Source organism: Salmo salar, chromosome 12, assembly GCF_965601325.2.
Source record: "Salmo salar chromosome 12, fSalSal1, whole genome shotgun sequence".
NCBI classification, from domain to species: domain Eukaryota; kingdom Metazoa; phylum Chordata; class Actinopteri; order Salmoniformes; family Salmonidae; genus Salmo; species Salmo salar.
Window position 1 is genome coordinate 40,872,345 of NC_138302.1, and position 14,778 is coordinate 40,887,122.

The 14,778-nt window shown below is 49.7% G+C and overlaps 8 protein-coding genes and 1 long non-coding RNA gene across 9 annotated transcripts; 1 reads left to right on the forward strand and 8 right to left on the reverse strand.

Annotated features, from left to right (window-relative positions):
* Nucleotides 1-57: 57 nt before the first annotated feature.
* Nucleotides 58-1,293, reverse strand: LOC145859491 (histone H1). Its single transcript, XM_082958967.1, has one exon. It carries the CDS (start codon nucleotides 777-779, stop codon nucleotides 156-158), a length of 624 nt encoding a protein of 207 aa, XP_082815093.1. The 5' UTR covers nucleotides 780-1,293; the 3' UTR covers nucleotides 58-155.
* Nucleotides 1,294-1,975: 682 nt separating this feature from the next.
* On the reverse strand, nucleotides 1,976-2,448 carry LOC145859494 (histone H2B). The gene has a single exon (XM_082958970.1). The coding sequence runs from the start codon at nucleotides 2,401-2,403 to the stop codon at nucleotides 2,029-2,031; it is 375 nt and encodes a 124-aa protein (XP_082815096.1). The 5' UTR covers nucleotides 2,404-2,448; the 3' UTR covers nucleotides 1,976-2,028.
* Nucleotides 2,449-2,864: 416 nt separating this feature from the next.
* Nucleotides 2,865-3,477, reverse strand: LOC145859496 (histone H4). The gene has a single exon (XM_082958972.1). It carries the CDS (start codon nucleotides 3,238-3,240, stop codon nucleotides 2,929-2,931), a length of 312 nt encoding a protein of 103 aa, XP_082815098.1. The 5' UTR covers nucleotides 3,241-3,477; the 3' UTR covers nucleotides 2,865-2,928.
* A 483-nt stretch (nucleotides 3,478-3,960) lies between these two features.
* On the forward strand, nucleotides 3,961-6,766 carry LOC145859498 (uncharacterized). Its single transcript, XR_014379693.1, has 3 exons — nucleotides 3,961-4,187; nucleotides 5,293-5,414; nucleotides 6,687-6,766. It is a non-coding gene; the product is annotated as an uncharacterized LOC145859498 (long non-coding RNA).
* A 2,482-nt stretch (nucleotides 6,767-9,248) lies between these two features.
* On the reverse strand, nucleotides 9,249-9,829 carry LOC145859492 (histone H3). Its single transcript, XM_082958968.1, has one exon. The coding sequence runs from the start codon at nucleotides 9,782-9,784 to the stop codon at nucleotides 9,374-9,376; it is 411 nt and encodes a 136-aa protein (XP_082815094.1). The 5' UTR covers nucleotides 9,785-9,829; the 3' UTR covers nucleotides 9,249-9,373.
* Nucleotides 9,830-10,207: 378 nt separating this feature from the next.
* LOC145859493 (histone H2A) lies at nucleotides 10,208-10,701 on the reverse strand. Its single transcript, XM_082958969.1, has one exon. It carries the CDS (start codon nucleotides 10,654-10,656, stop codon nucleotides 10,270-10,272), a length of 387 nt encoding a protein of 128 aa, XP_082815095.1. The 5' UTR covers nucleotides 10,657-10,701; the 3' UTR covers nucleotides 10,208-10,269.
* A 502-nt stretch (nucleotides 10,702-11,203) lies between these two features.
* Nucleotides 11,204-12,437, reverse strand: LOC145859490 (histone H1). Its single transcript, XM_082958965.1, has one exon. It carries the CDS (start codon nucleotides 11,923-11,925, stop codon nucleotides 11,302-11,304), a length of 624 nt encoding a protein of 207 aa, XP_082815091.1. The 5' UTR covers nucleotides 11,926-12,437; the 3' UTR covers nucleotides 11,204-11,301.
* Nucleotides 12,438-13,191: 754 nt separating this feature from the next.
* LOC145859495 (histone H2B) lies at nucleotides 13,192-13,651 on the reverse strand. The gene has a single exon (XM_082958971.1). It carries the CDS (start codon nucleotides 13,617-13,619, stop codon nucleotides 13,245-13,247), a length of 375 nt encoding a protein of 124 aa, XP_082815097.1. The 5' UTR covers nucleotides 13,620-13,651; the 3' UTR covers nucleotides 13,192-13,244.
* A 429-nt stretch (nucleotides 13,652-14,080) lies between these two features.
* On the reverse strand, nucleotides 14,081-14,514 carry LOC145859497 (histone H4). Its single transcript, XM_082958973.1, has one exon. It carries the CDS (start codon nucleotides 14,454-14,456, stop codon nucleotides 14,145-14,147), a length of 312 nt encoding a protein of 103 aa, XP_082815099.1. The 5' UTR covers nucleotides 14,457-14,514; the 3' UTR covers nucleotides 14,081-14,144.
* Between the last annotated feature and the right edge of the window lie 264 nt (nucleotides 14,515-14,778).

The window sequence follows — 14,778 nt, forward strand, 5'->3', positions numbered from 1 at the left end:
CTAGAGCAGGCTCCCCTATGGGGCGGAGCTCCACGATGTAGAACGACAAGTAGTACATGGAATGACATGCGCTTTTATGGAAAGAGGTGGGTGGCTCTTAAAAGAGCCTTTTGTGGTAACAACATGTGTCGAGTAGAACACCGTTTGTAATAGCTTTACTTCTTCTTGGGGGCTGCCTTCTTGGCCTTGGCTGCCTTGGGCTTGGCGGCTTTGGGCTTCGCTGCCTTGGTAGCCTTCTTGGGGCTCTTGGCCGCCTTCTTGGCCGCTGCGGCGGGCTTCTTCACCTTCTTTGGGCTCTTGGCGGCCTTTTTGGGTGTAGCGGGCTTCTTGGCCTTCTTGGGGGACTTCTTTGCGGCGACGGCCTTCTTGGCTGCTACCTTCTTGGGCTTCTTCGCCGCGGCGGGCTTCTTGGCGGCCACCTTCTTTGCTTTGGGGGCTGCGGCTTTCTTGGCGGGCTTTTTTGCCTCGACGGCTTTCTTGTTGAGCTTGAAGGAGCCGGAGGCACCGGTGCCCTTGGTCTGGACCAGGGTGCCCTTGGTGACGAGGCTCTTGACGGCGATCTTGACACGGGAGTTGTTCTTCTCCACGTCGTAGCCGCCTGCCGCCAGACTCTTCTTGAGCGCGGCCAGGGACACGCCGCTCCTCTCCTTGGAGGCGGACACCGCCTTGACGATGAGCTCGCCTACGCTGGGTCCCGCTTTCTTGGGCTTGGCTGCTGCCTTCTTCTTGGGTGCCTTGGCCGGCGCGGCGGCGGCGGGTGCTGGTGCGACTTCTGCCATGTCTCTCGCTTGGTCCGGTAAACACACACACTTACGGTAGTCTGTGAGGAGTAGTTTGCTGTAGACGCTGCTCTGCGCTATTGAAGCTCCACACCGTGCAGGGGGCTGGCCTTAAACGCGACATGAGAACCATGTAGACTCAAGCCACCCAGCTCGGCTTCTCCGGGCTGGCCAAATGCTCTTTCACTTGTGTTTTCTGGTCGCCAATATCGGTCCAAAAGTCACCGACGGAGCCGTGTTTTTGGTCCAAAAGCCAACGGCCCAGTGAGCAGACTTGTCTCCGTTCAGAATAAAGTCATGTGGGCTGCAGAAGCCCCGTGCATTTTGTTGCAACTCGCTCAAAACCTCACCGTTCGACTGTCGGCTGGAGCTGTGCGCACTGGTTTTCCTGTGCTATTTGTCTCCTAAATGGCCTAAAAGTGCATCCGATTGCGAGCACCATTGATTGTGTAGTGAGCCGAGATGTCTGGCAAGGCAATCAAATGGTTCGGCGTCCCCTGATGTGGTCCTGGGTGTTTTAAAGGAGAGCTCTTTTGGGGACCTTAAAACACATGCACTTGTGAGGCCTGGCTGAGACTAGTGTTGTACTCCAAGTTTCAAGTTGTATTCGTCATGTGTCCAGGACGCACACGAGATATATATATATATATATATATATATATATACATTGTCCAACGCCATGTTTACTTGCACTGTGTGTGTGTGTGTTTTTCTCTTCTTTTCTTCTCTGACTCCGCAGCGTGACTCGTGCCGGTCTTTGTGTCTGTGGGTCTTGGTGTCTGTTTGCCCGGCCGGCGCTATGGAGGCTGGCGCCCCATGTGCTTGGTCGCCCTGATATAGGCCTAGGGAGTGTCTCTCTAGTTAGTGAGTGGAACAAGGGCTGTATCTCTCTCTCTCTCTCTACTTGATTTTTCTCCTCCCTGTTGTATAGTCATTGGAGCACTAGTGGAATCCCACATTCATATTCTTCCTCCACTGGATAGGGCCTCTTTACAGGTCGACGTCATTAGGCTATAGGGCCATTTCTTCTATTCACTTATTCCACAATAACACCTTTCACCTGGAATTCATGTCACCCCTGTTTGACATGTCCTGCAGACAAAGACACCGAAAAAGGCGCCAACCCCTCCACTCTAAATGATACAGTGGAACACATTCATTTGCTCCTGATGGATTTGCTTTTTTCACTGACAGGGTGGGTGGCTCTTAAAAGAGCCTTTGGGTTAGTACAGCACTCCAAACGGGCTGTTTACTTGGAACTGGTGTACTTGGTCACGGCCTTGGTGCCCTCGGACACTGCGTGTTTGGCCAACTCGCCGGGGAGCAGCAGGCGCACGGCGGTCTGGATCTCCCTGGAGGTGATGGTGGAACGCTTGTTGTAGTGGGCCAGGCGAGAGGACTCTCCGGCGATACGCTCGAAGATGTCGTTCACGAACGAGTTCATGATTCCCATGGCCTTGGAGGAGATGCCGGTGTCGGGGTGGACCTGCTTCAGCACTTTGTACACGTAAATGGCGTAGCTCTCCTTCCTCGACTTTCGGCGCTTCTTGCCGCCTTTCCCTGCTGTCTTGGTGACGGCTTTCTTGGAGCCCTTCTTGGGCGCGGACTTTGCTGGCTCGGGCATGATGCTGATGTCTCGTTGCTTCTCAGAAACGAATGAGGGGGTGGAGGGCGCTTTCCCGTCTTATGAAGAGGAAGCTAAGCAAATTCAGCGGCCGTGGACACGCCCCTGCCATTTGCCCAGTGGAGCTGAGCGCGCGTCAGAGCCTTCCACTCAGAGGCTTGCTTCCCTAACAAAGACCTGCGCGCCCTACCTCCCCCTACTCCATGGTGGGGAATTGTGTGTTTCAAAAAGGGAGGGCTATTGCCTTACGGCCCACTTTGCACCGTCAGACATCCCCTTCTGCTCCAGCCACGTCTACCGACTCATGGTGGCTTTATGTCGGGTGCCTCTAAATCCCACCGTTTCTACACTCCTGTCATTAACACTCCCTGTCCACTCAGAGTGGCTCATAGTTTCTTACTAGATAAGGGACCTCTATAAATCTTCCTACGACAATGGAATTGGCCTTTTTGAAGCGCATGTGGGTGGCTCTTAAAAGAGCCTTTGGGTTCAAGTCGGGATGTTGACGTTCCGAAAAGAGGGCGTTTAACCGCCGAAACCGTACAGGGTGCGTCCCTGGCGTTTCAGAGCGTACACCACGTCCATGGCGGTAACGGTCTTCCTCTTGGCGTGCTCGGTGTAGGTGACGGCGTCACGGATCACGTTCTCCAGGAACACCTTCAGGACACCGCGGGTCTCCTCGTAGATCAGCCCGGAGATACGCTTCACGCCGCCACGGCGAGCCAGACGGCGGATAGCGGGCTTGGTGATTCCCTGGATGTTATCGCGGAGAACCTTGCGGTGACGCTTGGCGCCTCCTTTTCCCAGTCCCTTGCCGCCTTTGCCTCTTCCAGACATGGTGTATATGTGTTCGCTAGCGGAGTTCAAGTGAATGAATGACGTACGCCGGGGTGCGTGGTGCGCTTATTATGTGCATTTGGTGGACCTGATTGAAGCCAGTGGCACAGAAAGCGCGCGCTTTCGCCTGGCCTCTGTTGCAAAGGGGAGGGTGCTCGTTCTAGGGAACGAGGGAGGAACCGAGAACAAATGAAAGCAACTAACATCAGTCAAATACTGATAGAACAAAGTGTGACAACTGAGGGATCAACTAGTACTCTGTGTCCGACTCCTCACATTGTTGTTGTTGTTGTTGTTGTTGCTGCACCTGATTCAACTCATTGAGGACAAGGTGATAAGTAGTTGAATCAGCTGTGCCTCTCCAGGGCTACAACAAAATAGGCTACTCTACCCCTGGAGTTGGAAAACACTGAATTAGTAGGCTAGAGATAGGCCTAAAGAACTCAAATAGAGGTCCCAAGTAGAAAGGAGAAACGAAGGTGACTCTTCCACACACATAATCGCAACAAGTAACACACAAAACCTTCATGCCATAATTGAGACACCGTCAAATCCAAAGGGGGAAGATGTAGGCAACGGGGAAACAAATACACATGGAATGCCATAAAGCCAAAGGGGCCCATCATGTTTTTTTTTCTTTATTGTAGACATTTGACTCATTTGAGTGAATGCATACATTTCATACAATGTCTATTTTTTTTTCTTTTTTTTTGGTACTGGCCCCCCGTGGGAATCAAACCCACAACCCTGGCATTGCAAACACCGTTCTCTACCAACTGAGCCACAGGGAAGACGGCACATGTCATGTCACCTCATCAGTCATTTTGCTATTGAAGGCCATGTAATGTAACATCAATCTTCTTTTTTCTTCCCTAGACACGATCCAGCCTGACAGTCAGGGAGCCAAGAGGACCTGAGGTTCCGATGGGAAGGGTGGTGATACCTCTGTAAGGTGAAACGCAGTAACACATTCCTCAGACACCCACCCAATGAAGGGCTAGTGTTCCTATGTGTACAGAGGCGAGAGGGATGTGCAAATATCGTATTGTGCTTTTCTTCACAAACCAATAACAAAGCGTCTTATTATGGAATTACTGCTATGAGGTGGATCATTTATAGGCCAGATAGCACTATGCCCGCCAGATGGCCTCAGATGTTGCAGAAAATGACCGCCACAGGAGGAGGGCCCATGTCAACAGGTCATTCCAAAAGGGAGACATTTTGGATTTCAATTGACTTCACCTTTCTTTAACCAGATAGGCAAGTTGAGAACAAGTTGTCATTTACAAACTGCGACCTGGCCAAGATAAAGCAAAGCACTTCCACACATATAACAACACAGAGTTACACATGGAGTAAAACAAACACAATGTGAGCAAATGAGGTGAGATAAGGGAGGTAAAGGCAATAAATAGGCCATGGTGGCGAATTAAAACACTGGAATGCTAGATTTGACAGTACATGAAATACTGGGGTGCAAAGGAGCAAAATAAAAATATCAATACAGTAGGGGAAGAGGTAGTCGTTTGGCCTATTTATAAATGGCCTATGTACAGCTGCAGTGATCTGTGAGCTGCTGAGACAATATGATCAATCACTGCAGTTTAATAACATCTCAAATCTGACTAGCTTTCATCTTACAACTTATTGTTGCCATAATTGTCTCTTACTTCTACTTACTGGCTGCCAGGCCTCGGTTTAGTACATCAAGGAACACAGGTTGCCTTTTAGGAGAAGGACTGACAAGCTTTCAACTAGGTGAGATACAGCTACTGTCATGAAGTCACTTTGTCATAGCAGGTTAGGAGAAATAGGTAAAGGGTTAGGCTTACCCACTTACAAGTCACCACACAGAGAGCAGACTCGAAGCACAACTGCACTGTCTGGAAGAGCGCACCGGACTCAATTGGAATCCCTCAAACAGCACACTAACTACATTCCGCTTTATGATGTCACAGTCAGCCCCTCGGAACACTGGTCCTCAACATTCTCAAACACCTTGGATACCGAAGGCAAACATTCTCTAATCACTCACAATCACAAATCAACTAGGGAGAAGGCTGCCAGGAATTGGACGCTGAGAAGCTAACCTCCTTCACAGAGCAACATCATAGGACTGGGAGTGAACAATACTCTGTCCGCGTACCTGGTTGGGGCCTGGTGTTCAACAGCAGGTTAGACTCTGTCACTTGTTCCCTTCAACTGCTTGCTTGCATTCCCCTATTATCAACAGCTGTGTTCCTCTATAGGCTAGAGTGCAGATACTTCACACCTATAGGCTAGGAGTTTCACTTGGACCACAGTGACATTGCTGGTAATTAGCCCGCAGCACATAAAGTGGACATACTATCTAATCTAATCACCCATCCAATCCAAATCTATTTGCCACATACACCTGTTTAGCAGATGTTATTCCGGGTGTTGGGAAATGCTTGCTTGTGTTACTAGCTCCAACAGCACAGTCATGTCTAACAAGTAAGATCTAACCATGTCCCAACATTCCACACAATACTCACAAATCTAACAAAACCAATGGCAGACCGGCATAGACCCAGGGGCGGAAATCCCGGGGGGGACGGGGACACGACCCCCCCCATCCTGGGAAAAATAGGATTTGTCCCCCCCAATATATCACTCAAACATAACTATGTAATTTCAATAATATTCATTATACGCAATGAAAGCAATTGTGCTGATTATAGACACTTAATAGCGCGTTTTTAAGTTTCAAAAGATTGCGACCCCCCCGCCCTTTGCCTCACAATGGTTTGATCCACTGCCAGTTCCTGATCCACTGCCAGTTCCAATCGCGCAAATATTAACTATTAAGCTAGCTAGTACCTATTCCATTTATGTGGCGTCGTCAAAAATGGAATCAGCATGCAGATGATGGAAGTTAGTGATTCAAAGGTTAGCGATAAACTGAAGTCAATTACACTCTCATCTACCATTGTGTTAAATATATTTCATGGTGTCGTTGCAAAAGCTACTATTTCTTTATTTCATTTCACCTTTATTTAACCCGGGTAGCAAAGATTAGAGCAAACACCACTGAAACTGAAGTGGTGCTCGCTAGCTTGGCAAAATCAGCTATTGTTGGAAGCCAGCCAATATGAAACAAACTATTCAAATTACAAAAGGTTGCAGCATATGTTGTGTAAATGGTGAACTCATACAGCTGTCAACTCTTGTCATTTTAATCCGTTTCACATTTGCTAGCTACCTTTTAGATCGAAGCCCTACTGTAAACAACCTACACACTGTGTGTGTAGCCAGCCAGCTACAAAAATGGCACAAAAATAAAACACGGACATCAGACTATTTTTCAATACACCAAAACGCATAGTAACAACCCTAGTAGCCTAATATCTCAAAGACTAGTTGATACAATGTTCATAACAAAGAAATGAAATTCTAATGGAAATGTTTCACAATGATGTCATTAGGCAGAGCAGGCGGCACACAGACAGCAGAGTTGGGGACAGATATGCAGGGACAGACTGGCAGAGACAGGGAGTCTCAGGTAAGTTTGTTGAGTCTTTGTTTGGCAACATTATGAAAGGTTCTCCATTTTTTCCACTTGTAAAATAGGAACATAATTGGAAAATGCCATGGATACCCCCACTCTCAACTTCAACTGGTGACTGAACTAAGATTTGTTAAAGGCAATGGTATTGCTGTTGTGTAGTTTTGGGTACCGGTAGTTAGGAGTACGGCAAACACCTTATTTCTTTGCTTCCTCAATATACATTGACCATATTACAATGTAGGCTATGTGTTACACCACTACTTTTGGTGTCCCCCTCAGGAATTGCTCTTGACAAAATGTCATGTAATTGTCCCCTCCAAAGTTGATATCAGATTTTCGCCCCTGCATAGACCTACATACATGACAATAGAAAGGTGTATATCCATATGACATGAGCCATGCAAACTAGCTCGGCATGATAAAAGTAACCGGTGTTCCATTATTCAAGTGCCCAGTGATTTCAAACACAAACACACACCTCAGTGCAAGACATGCAGAAGGACTAATGAAGAGGAGATGAACAACACCGGAATCATGTCCAATTAAGGGAAGAAAACCGCCCACAACAGGGTTCAGCCGAGATGCAATGTTGATTGACACCCTATGCTTCATTTAGGAGCTCAAAGGAATAGGTCAACTCGTATAGATAGGGAGGCATTTCACCGCCACCTGCTGGACCAGAAGTCATGTTGCCAACACCTGCCTGAATTCAATTCATCAATGCCTATAAGGAATACGTCCGCTCATCATTCAAGCCACATAGGGACGGATTTTCGCGACACCTGCTGGATCAAAAGTGCTACTCACAATGGCCACACAGCGCATTCATCCCTCAACCTATGGGGTCCAAAAAATATATTACAATAACTACAACAGATCATCAAATAGGCAGAGGTTCCATGTAGAGTACCTCAAATGATACAGTTACTTTTTCAACAAACCTAATCTGGAAATCATCTTCACCTTTCTAAAGTCATTGCTTTCCACAATGCTATGCTCACATGACTTATTTCATTTCTTCCAATCTATGTCACTATTACTTCATTTGACTGCTCTTAAATCATATTCACTTAACCCTTTTCTTCACCTGCAGATTTGGAACACTACGTCATGTGAATGTATGTTTCTCAAGTATCAAATGAGGGTCACTTACATTGTACTACTTTATTCCAAAGGGATTGCTACTTTTCTCTCTTTATCTGTAGCCAGCTCCAAAAAAGGTCCACATGCCTATACAACTTTTGCTTTAGGACTACATCTTACACCAATGACCAGGGAAAGTGTTGGGAAAAAACGTGGATGATTCTGTGACCAATTACAGAGGCGCTGGCCTTTTCAGCACCACGGAGCTCCGCTATTACCTGTCTCGTGAGTGAAGATGCAGCAGAGGCGCGCTGTCCATTCAAACGCGCGGAATACAGCAACGCATGCGCAGAGAATTCCACTTTTTGCCTGTGCCATGCGTCTGACTATTGTACATTATCCCTTTGGATTGATGTCGTTTTCCCAGCTCTTTTGTCCTGCGTTCTAGCTGTGTGATTTCTGCATTTAACTGGCAGCCTGTATTTAGGGCCTTATCGTTTGTTGAAGCTGTCAAGCAAATCTTCTTTCGCGTAGGTGATGTATCTACACTGTAAAAAAGGATTTGGCAGCCTAGTAGATAGTGGCATCCCAACAACCAACAAACAAATATGGGAGTCAGTAGAATCCAATATTTAGCACTGTGAAGTTGTCATGTGCTGAGGCATTTACTTCCTTATGAAGACTATGCTGCAATCAGGACGTACCTGCACTGGTGATTGCAATTCTGTAATTGCTCAACTAATAATAGGTCAATCACTGCAGCTTCTTGTGTCCTGTTTCAGAACAGCTGTTTTGCAAGCCGTCGATGATTACATCTATTGATTCCTGCTGTCCTGATACCTTTTCTCTTAACGATGGGTATGTCATTAATGGGATTATTCATGGGATCAGGGATCTGACTTCATCCCACGAAATACATTCACTTGCGTTGGACAGAGATATCATTTTACTGTCAATACCTTAGTCAGTCGCATGAATTATGGGGTGCACACAGCTTTACCCTGACGTGCTAATGATCAGATCAAAACGGCTTTTTTTGTTGCAATCAATGGCGATTATCACAAAGTCATTGACAGACTCTAGCAGAGGACAGAGTTTGGGAAACGCTGGCCTGAAGATCAAATACTAATAGGGAACCACGTTTAACCACTAGATGGCCTCCGTGCTCCACGGGAAAGTTTTCCCCTCTGCATGAGTCTCTCAGCACCACTGCAATATGGGACTTTCAAAGCAATGTTTTTCTTAGCTACATAGTGACAATTATTGCCACTTTTTGCCCTATATCATTACTATCACTGTATTTTCCCCTCCTTTGACTGTTCTACTCTAGTCACATTATATTGAAGCTGCAATACTATAAGCAGCTTTTCCTTTCGATGTGACCTTTAGTTAACAACCAACTCTTATTTATGATACGGTCTGGAGAGGGGCGTGTACATATGGAACAATTGTGCCTTTGACGGAAATATGGAGGTGGCTCTTAAAAGAGCCTTTGGGGGATTTTGGACATCAGGTCATCGTTTAAGCGCGCTCTCCGCGAATACGACGGGCCAGCTGGATGTCCTTGGGCATGATGGTCACCCTCTTGGCGTGGATGGCGCACAGGTTGGTGTCCTCGAACAGGCCGACCAGGTAAGCCTCGCTAGCCTCCTGCAGGGCCATCACGGCGGAACTCTGGAAGCGCAGGTCGGTCTTGAAGTCCTGGGCAATTTCTCTCACCAGGCGCTGGAAGGGCAGTTTGCGGATCAGCAGCTCAGTGGACTTCTGGTAACGACGGATCTCTCTCAAAGCCACGGTGCCGGGCCTGTAACGGTGAGGCTTCTTCACGCCGCCGGTGGCCGGGGCGCTCTTGCGCGCAGCCTTGGTGGCGAGCTGCTTCCTGGGTGCTTTGCCACCGGTGGATTTGCGAGCGGTTTGCTTGGTTCTGGCCATGGCGCTAGCTAGCTTCCTTCTTTCACAGTCGGAGTATAGCCTCCAAATGCCTATGTGAAGTTTATAAAGCCGGCAGCGGCGTCTGCTGATTGGACACCATCTCCACACCACCCTGATTGGCCCGTTGGGGAGGCCTCCTCCGACGCCCATTGGACGGGAGCCTCGGCCTCTCCGTGCCGCCCCAAAATCCACCCCCCCCCCCACCCTCGCCGAGGCGCGCTTGGTGTCTTTTGTTAGGGCCGACACTTTACGCGCAATAATAGTCACCGGCCGAATTCTAGCCTGCTATGACAAACGAGGCCTAGGTGTTACTCTTCATTTAAGGCCTCATGATATGGTGCCGTGTATGTGACAAACACTCCAAATACTTCATATGTGGCAGTCAGTCATAGAAAGGACACTTTGCGCTTTTGCAGAGCTAGGTGGTTGGCTCTTAAAAGAGCCTTTGGGGGTTGAGTAGTCAAGTGGCAGCCGCAGTAGCGATTTTACTTGGCTTTGACGGCCTTCTCAGTCTTCTTGGGGAGCAGCACTGCCTGGATGTTGGGCAGCACACCACCCTGAGCGATGGTCACGCCGCCAAGCAGTTTGTTCAGCTCCTCGTCGTTACGGACGGCCAGCTGCAGGTGACGGGGGATGATACGAGTCTTCTTGTTGTCACGGGCAGCGTTGCCGGCCAACTCCAGGATCTCAGCAGTCAGGTACTCGAGCACGGCGGCCAGGTACACTGGTGCGCCAGCGCCCACACGCTCGGCGTAGTTGCCTTTGCGCAGCAGCCTGTGCACACGGCCCACGGGGAACTGGAGTCCGGCACGGGATGAACGTGTCTTTGCCTTGGCCCTGGCCTTGCCTCCGGTTTTGCCTCTTCCGCTCATATTGGTAGCTTCAGTATGTCACAGAAAGTCTGAATGAGCCGCTGGGCACCTCGAGAGCCTTACTTATACCTCGCCACAAGAGGCAGCGATTGGCCACCGGGCCGGTGTGGCCTTATCCAATTGGAGTGAGGGACAGACAGACAGACAGTCAGCCCTAAGCCCGCCCGCCCGCCCGCAGGCAGGCAGCTGAGTGAGAAAGAAGGGCTAGGCTACTCTGTTTCCCTCCGACTTTGTTACTTTATGACAAATCAAATCATCCAAATGGGAAACACATAGATAGCTGCACTATTCGCTGCGATTTCCAATACGCTATAGTATTAGGATGATGATGATTAACACATCACAGTGAGGGTGCTGCTGTCCTCTCCAGTATGTATTCTTCTTATTATGAAGATCAATATGACATGGAACACATCTAACACATCACAACAATGGCTCATACACAAATGACTGGTGAGGCTGCTGCACTATTATTATATTATATGCCTCTCTCCGAGTGGGAAAAATGTGGTGCGTAAAAGTAGCCTAGTGAACGACAAGTAGTACATGGAATGACATGCGCTTTTATGGAAAGAGGTGGGTGGCTCTTAAAAGAGCCTTTTGTGGTAACAACATGTGTCGAGTAGAACACCGTTTGTAATAGCTTTACTTCTTCTTGGGGGCTGCCTTCTTGGCCTTGGCTGCCTTGGGCTTGGCGGCTTTGGGCTTCGCTGCCTTGGTAGCCTTCTTGGGGCTCTTGGCCGCCTTCTTGGCCGCTGCGGCGGGCTTCTTCACCTTCTTTGGGCTCTTGGCGGCCTTTTTGGGTGTAGCGGGCTTCTTGGCCTTCTTGGGGGACTTCTTTGCGGCGACGGCCTTCTTGGCTGCTACCTTCTTGGGCTTCTTCGCCGCGGCGGGCTTCTTGGCGGCCACCTTCTTTGCTTTGGGGGCTGCGGCTTTCTTGGCGGGCTTTTTTGCCTCGACGGCTTTCTTGTTGAGCTTGAAGGAGCCGGAGGCACCGGTGCCCTTGGTCTGGACCAGGGTGCCCTTGGTGACGAGGCTCTTGACGGCGATCTTGACACGGGAGTTGTTCTTCTCCACGTCGTAGCCGCCTGCCGCCAGACTCTTCTTGAGCGCGGCCAGGGACACGCCGCTCCTCTCCTTGGAGGCGGACACCGCCTTGACGATGAGCTCGCCTACGCTGGGTCCCGCTTTCTTGGGCTTGGCTGCTGCCTTCTTCTTGGGTGCCTTGGCCGGCGCGGCGGCGGCGGGTGCTGGTGCGACTTCTGCCATGTCTCTCGCTTGGTCCGGTAAACACACACACTTACGGTAGTCTGTGAGGAGTAGTTTGCTGTAGACGCTGCTCTGCGCTATTGAAGCTCCACACCGTGCAGGGGGCTGGCCTTAAACGCGACATGAGAACCATGTAGACTCAAGCCACCCAGCTCGGCTTCTCCGGGCTGGCCAAATGCTCTTTCACTTGTGTTTTCTGGTCGCCAATATCGGTCCAAAAGTCACCGACGGAGCCGTGTTTTTGGTCCAAAAGCCAACGGCCCAGTGAGCAGACTTGTCTCCGTTCAGAATAAAGTCATGTGGGCTGCAGAAGCCCCGTGCATTTTGTTGCAACTCGCTCAAAACCTCACCGTTCGACTGTCGGCTGGAGCTGTGCGCACTGGTTTTCCTGTGCTATTTGTCTCCTAAATGGCCTAAAAGTGCATCCGATTGCGAGCACCATTGATTGTGTAGTGAGCCGAGATGTCTGGCAAGGCAATCAAATGGTTCGGCGTCCCCTGATGTGGTCCTGGGTGTTTTAAAGGAGAGCTCTTTTGGGGACCTTAAAACACATGCACTTGTGAGGCCTGGCTGAGACTAGTGTTGTACTCCAAGTTTCAAGTTGTATTCGTCATGTGTCCAGGACGCACACGAGATATATATATATAAATATATATACATTGTCCAACGCCATGTTTACTTGCACTGTGTGTGTGTGTGTGTGTGTGTGTTTTTCTCTTCTTTTCTTCTGATAGGTAGGGAGATAGGTAGTGTGTGTGTCTCTCTCTCTCTCTCTTTCTCTGACTCCGCAGCGTGACTCGTGCCGGTCTTTGTGTCTGTGGGTCTTGGTGTCTGTTTGACCGGCCGGCGCTATGGAGGCTGGCGCCCCATGTGCTTGGTCGCCCTGATATAGGCCTAGGGAGTGTCTCTCTAGTTAGTGCATGCATGCGAGTGAGTGAGTGAGTGGAACAAGGGCTGTATCTCTCTCTCTCTACTTGATTTTTCTCCTCCCTGTTGTATAGTCATTGGAGCACTAGTGGAATCCCACATTCATATTCTTCCTCCACTGGATAGGGCCTCTTTACAGGTCAACGTCATTAGGCTATAGGGCCATTTCTTCTATTCACTTATTCCACAATAACACCTTTCACCTGGAATTCATGTCACCCCTGTTTGACATGTCCTGCAGACAAAGACACCGAAAAAGGCGCCAACCCCTCCACTCTAAATGATACAGTGGAACACATTCATTTGCTCCTGATGGATTTGCTTTTTTCACTGACAGGGTGGGTGGCTCTTAAAAGAGCCTTTGGGTTAGTACAGCACTCCAAACGGGCTGTTTACTTGGAACTGGTGTACTTGGTCACGGCCTTGGTGCCCTCGGACACTGCGTGTTTGGCCAACTCGCCGGGGAGCAGCAGGCGCACGGCGGTCTGGATCTCCCTGGAGGTGATGGTGGAACGCTTGTTGTAGTGGGCCAGGCGAGAGGACTCTCCGGCGATACGCTCGAAGATGTCGTTCACGAACGAGTTCATGATTCCCATGGCCTTGGAGGAGATGCCGGTGTCGGGGTGGACCTGCTTCAGCACTTTGTACACGTAAATGGCGTAGCTCTCCTTCCTCGACTTTCGGCGCTTCTTGCCGCCTTTCCCTGCTGTCTTGGTGACGGCTTTCTTGGAGCCCTTCTTGGGCGCGGACTTTGCTGGCTCGGGCATGATGCTGATGTGTCGTTGCTTCTCAGAAACGAATGAGGGGGTGGAGGGCGCTTTCCCGTCTTATGAAGAGGAAGCTAAGCAAATTCAGCGGCCGTGGACACGCCCCTGCCATTTGCCCAGTGGAGCTGAGCGCGCGTCAGAGCCTTCCACTCAGAGGCTTGCTTCCCTAACAAAGACCTGCGCGCCCTACCTCCCCCTACTCCATGGTGGGGAATTGTGTGTTTCAAAAAGGGAGGGCTATTGCCTTACGGCCCACTTTGCACCGTCAGACATCCCCTTCTGCTCCAGCCACGTCTACCGACTCATGGTGGCTTTATGTCGGGTGCCTCTAAATCCCACCGTTTCTACACTCCTGTCATTAACACTCCCTGTCCACTCAGAGTGGCTCATAGTTTCTTACTAGATAAGGGACCTCTACAAATCTTCCTACGACAATGGAATTGGCCTTTTTGAAGCGCATGTGGGTGGCTCTTAAAAGAGCCTTTGGGTTCAAGTCGGGATGTTGACGTTCCGAAAAGAGGGCGTTTAACCGCCGAAACCGTACAGGGTGCGTCCCTGGCGTTTCAGAGCGTACACCACGTCCATGGCGGTAACGGTCTTCCTCTTGGCGTGCTCGGTGTAGGTGACGGCGTCACGGATCACGTTCTCCAGGAACACCTTCAGGACACCGCGGGTCTCCTCGTAAATCAGCCCGGAGATACGCTTCACGCCGCCACGGCGAGCCAGACGGCGGATAGCGGGCTTGGTGATTCCCTGGATGTTATCGCGGAGAACCTTGCGGTGACGCTTGGCGCCTCCTTTTCCCAGTCCCTTGCCGCCTTTGCCTCTTCCAGACATGGTGTATATGTGTTCGCTAGCGGAGTTCAAGTGAATGAATGACGTACGCAAGGACAACAACAATGGACTTGATTGGACAGCTCAGAGCCTCTGCTCTTTTCTGTCCATAGAAACAAACTGGATTGGTGGAAGAGGCAGGGCAGGCCAAGAGCAAGGAAGGAAGGTGTGGTCAAGCAAGGCATCCCCTTAGGCTAAGTGCCCTGGAGTTTTTATCAGAACAAGCGTAGGTTAGTTTCGCCTTATCCTTTTCCCGACCTGAGTTTGTTGTGTAAAAAAAAAACTAAAAAATACAGCAACTAGAAAAGTCTAAAATTAAAAACAT

Coding starts and splice junctions, on each gene's coding strand:
- LOC145859493 (XM_082958969.1), bottom strand. CDS start 10,656: ATGAGCGGAAGAGGCAAAACCGGAGGCAAGGCCAGGGCCAAGGCAAAG.
- LOC145859490 (XM_082958965.1), bottom strand. CDS start 11,925: ATGGCAGAAGTCGCACCAGCACCCGCCGCCGCCGCGCCGGCCAAGGCA.
- LOC145859492 (XM_082958968.1), bottom strand. CDS start 9,784: ATGGCCAGAACCAAGCAAACCGCTCGCAAATCCACCGGTGGCAAAGCA.
- LOC145859494 (XM_082958970.1), bottom strand. CDS start 2,403: ATGCCCGAGCCAGCAAAGTCCGCGCCCAAGAAGGGCTCCAAGAAAGCC.
- LOC145859497 (XM_082958973.1), bottom strand. CDS start 14,456: ATGTCTGGAAGAGGCAAAGGCGGCAAGGGACTGGGAAAAGGAGGCGCC.
- LOC145859491 (XM_082958967.1), bottom strand. CDS start 779: ATGGCAGAAGTCGCACCAGCACCCGCCGCCGCCGCGCCGGCCAAGGCA.
- LOC145859495 (XM_082958971.1), bottom strand. CDS start 13,619: ATGCCCGAGCCAGCAAAGTCCGCGCCCAAGAAGGGCTCCAAGAAAGCC.
- LOC145859496 (XM_082958972.1), bottom strand. CDS start 3,240: ATGTCTGGAAGAGGCAAAGGCGGCAAGGGACTGGGAAAAGGAGGCGCC.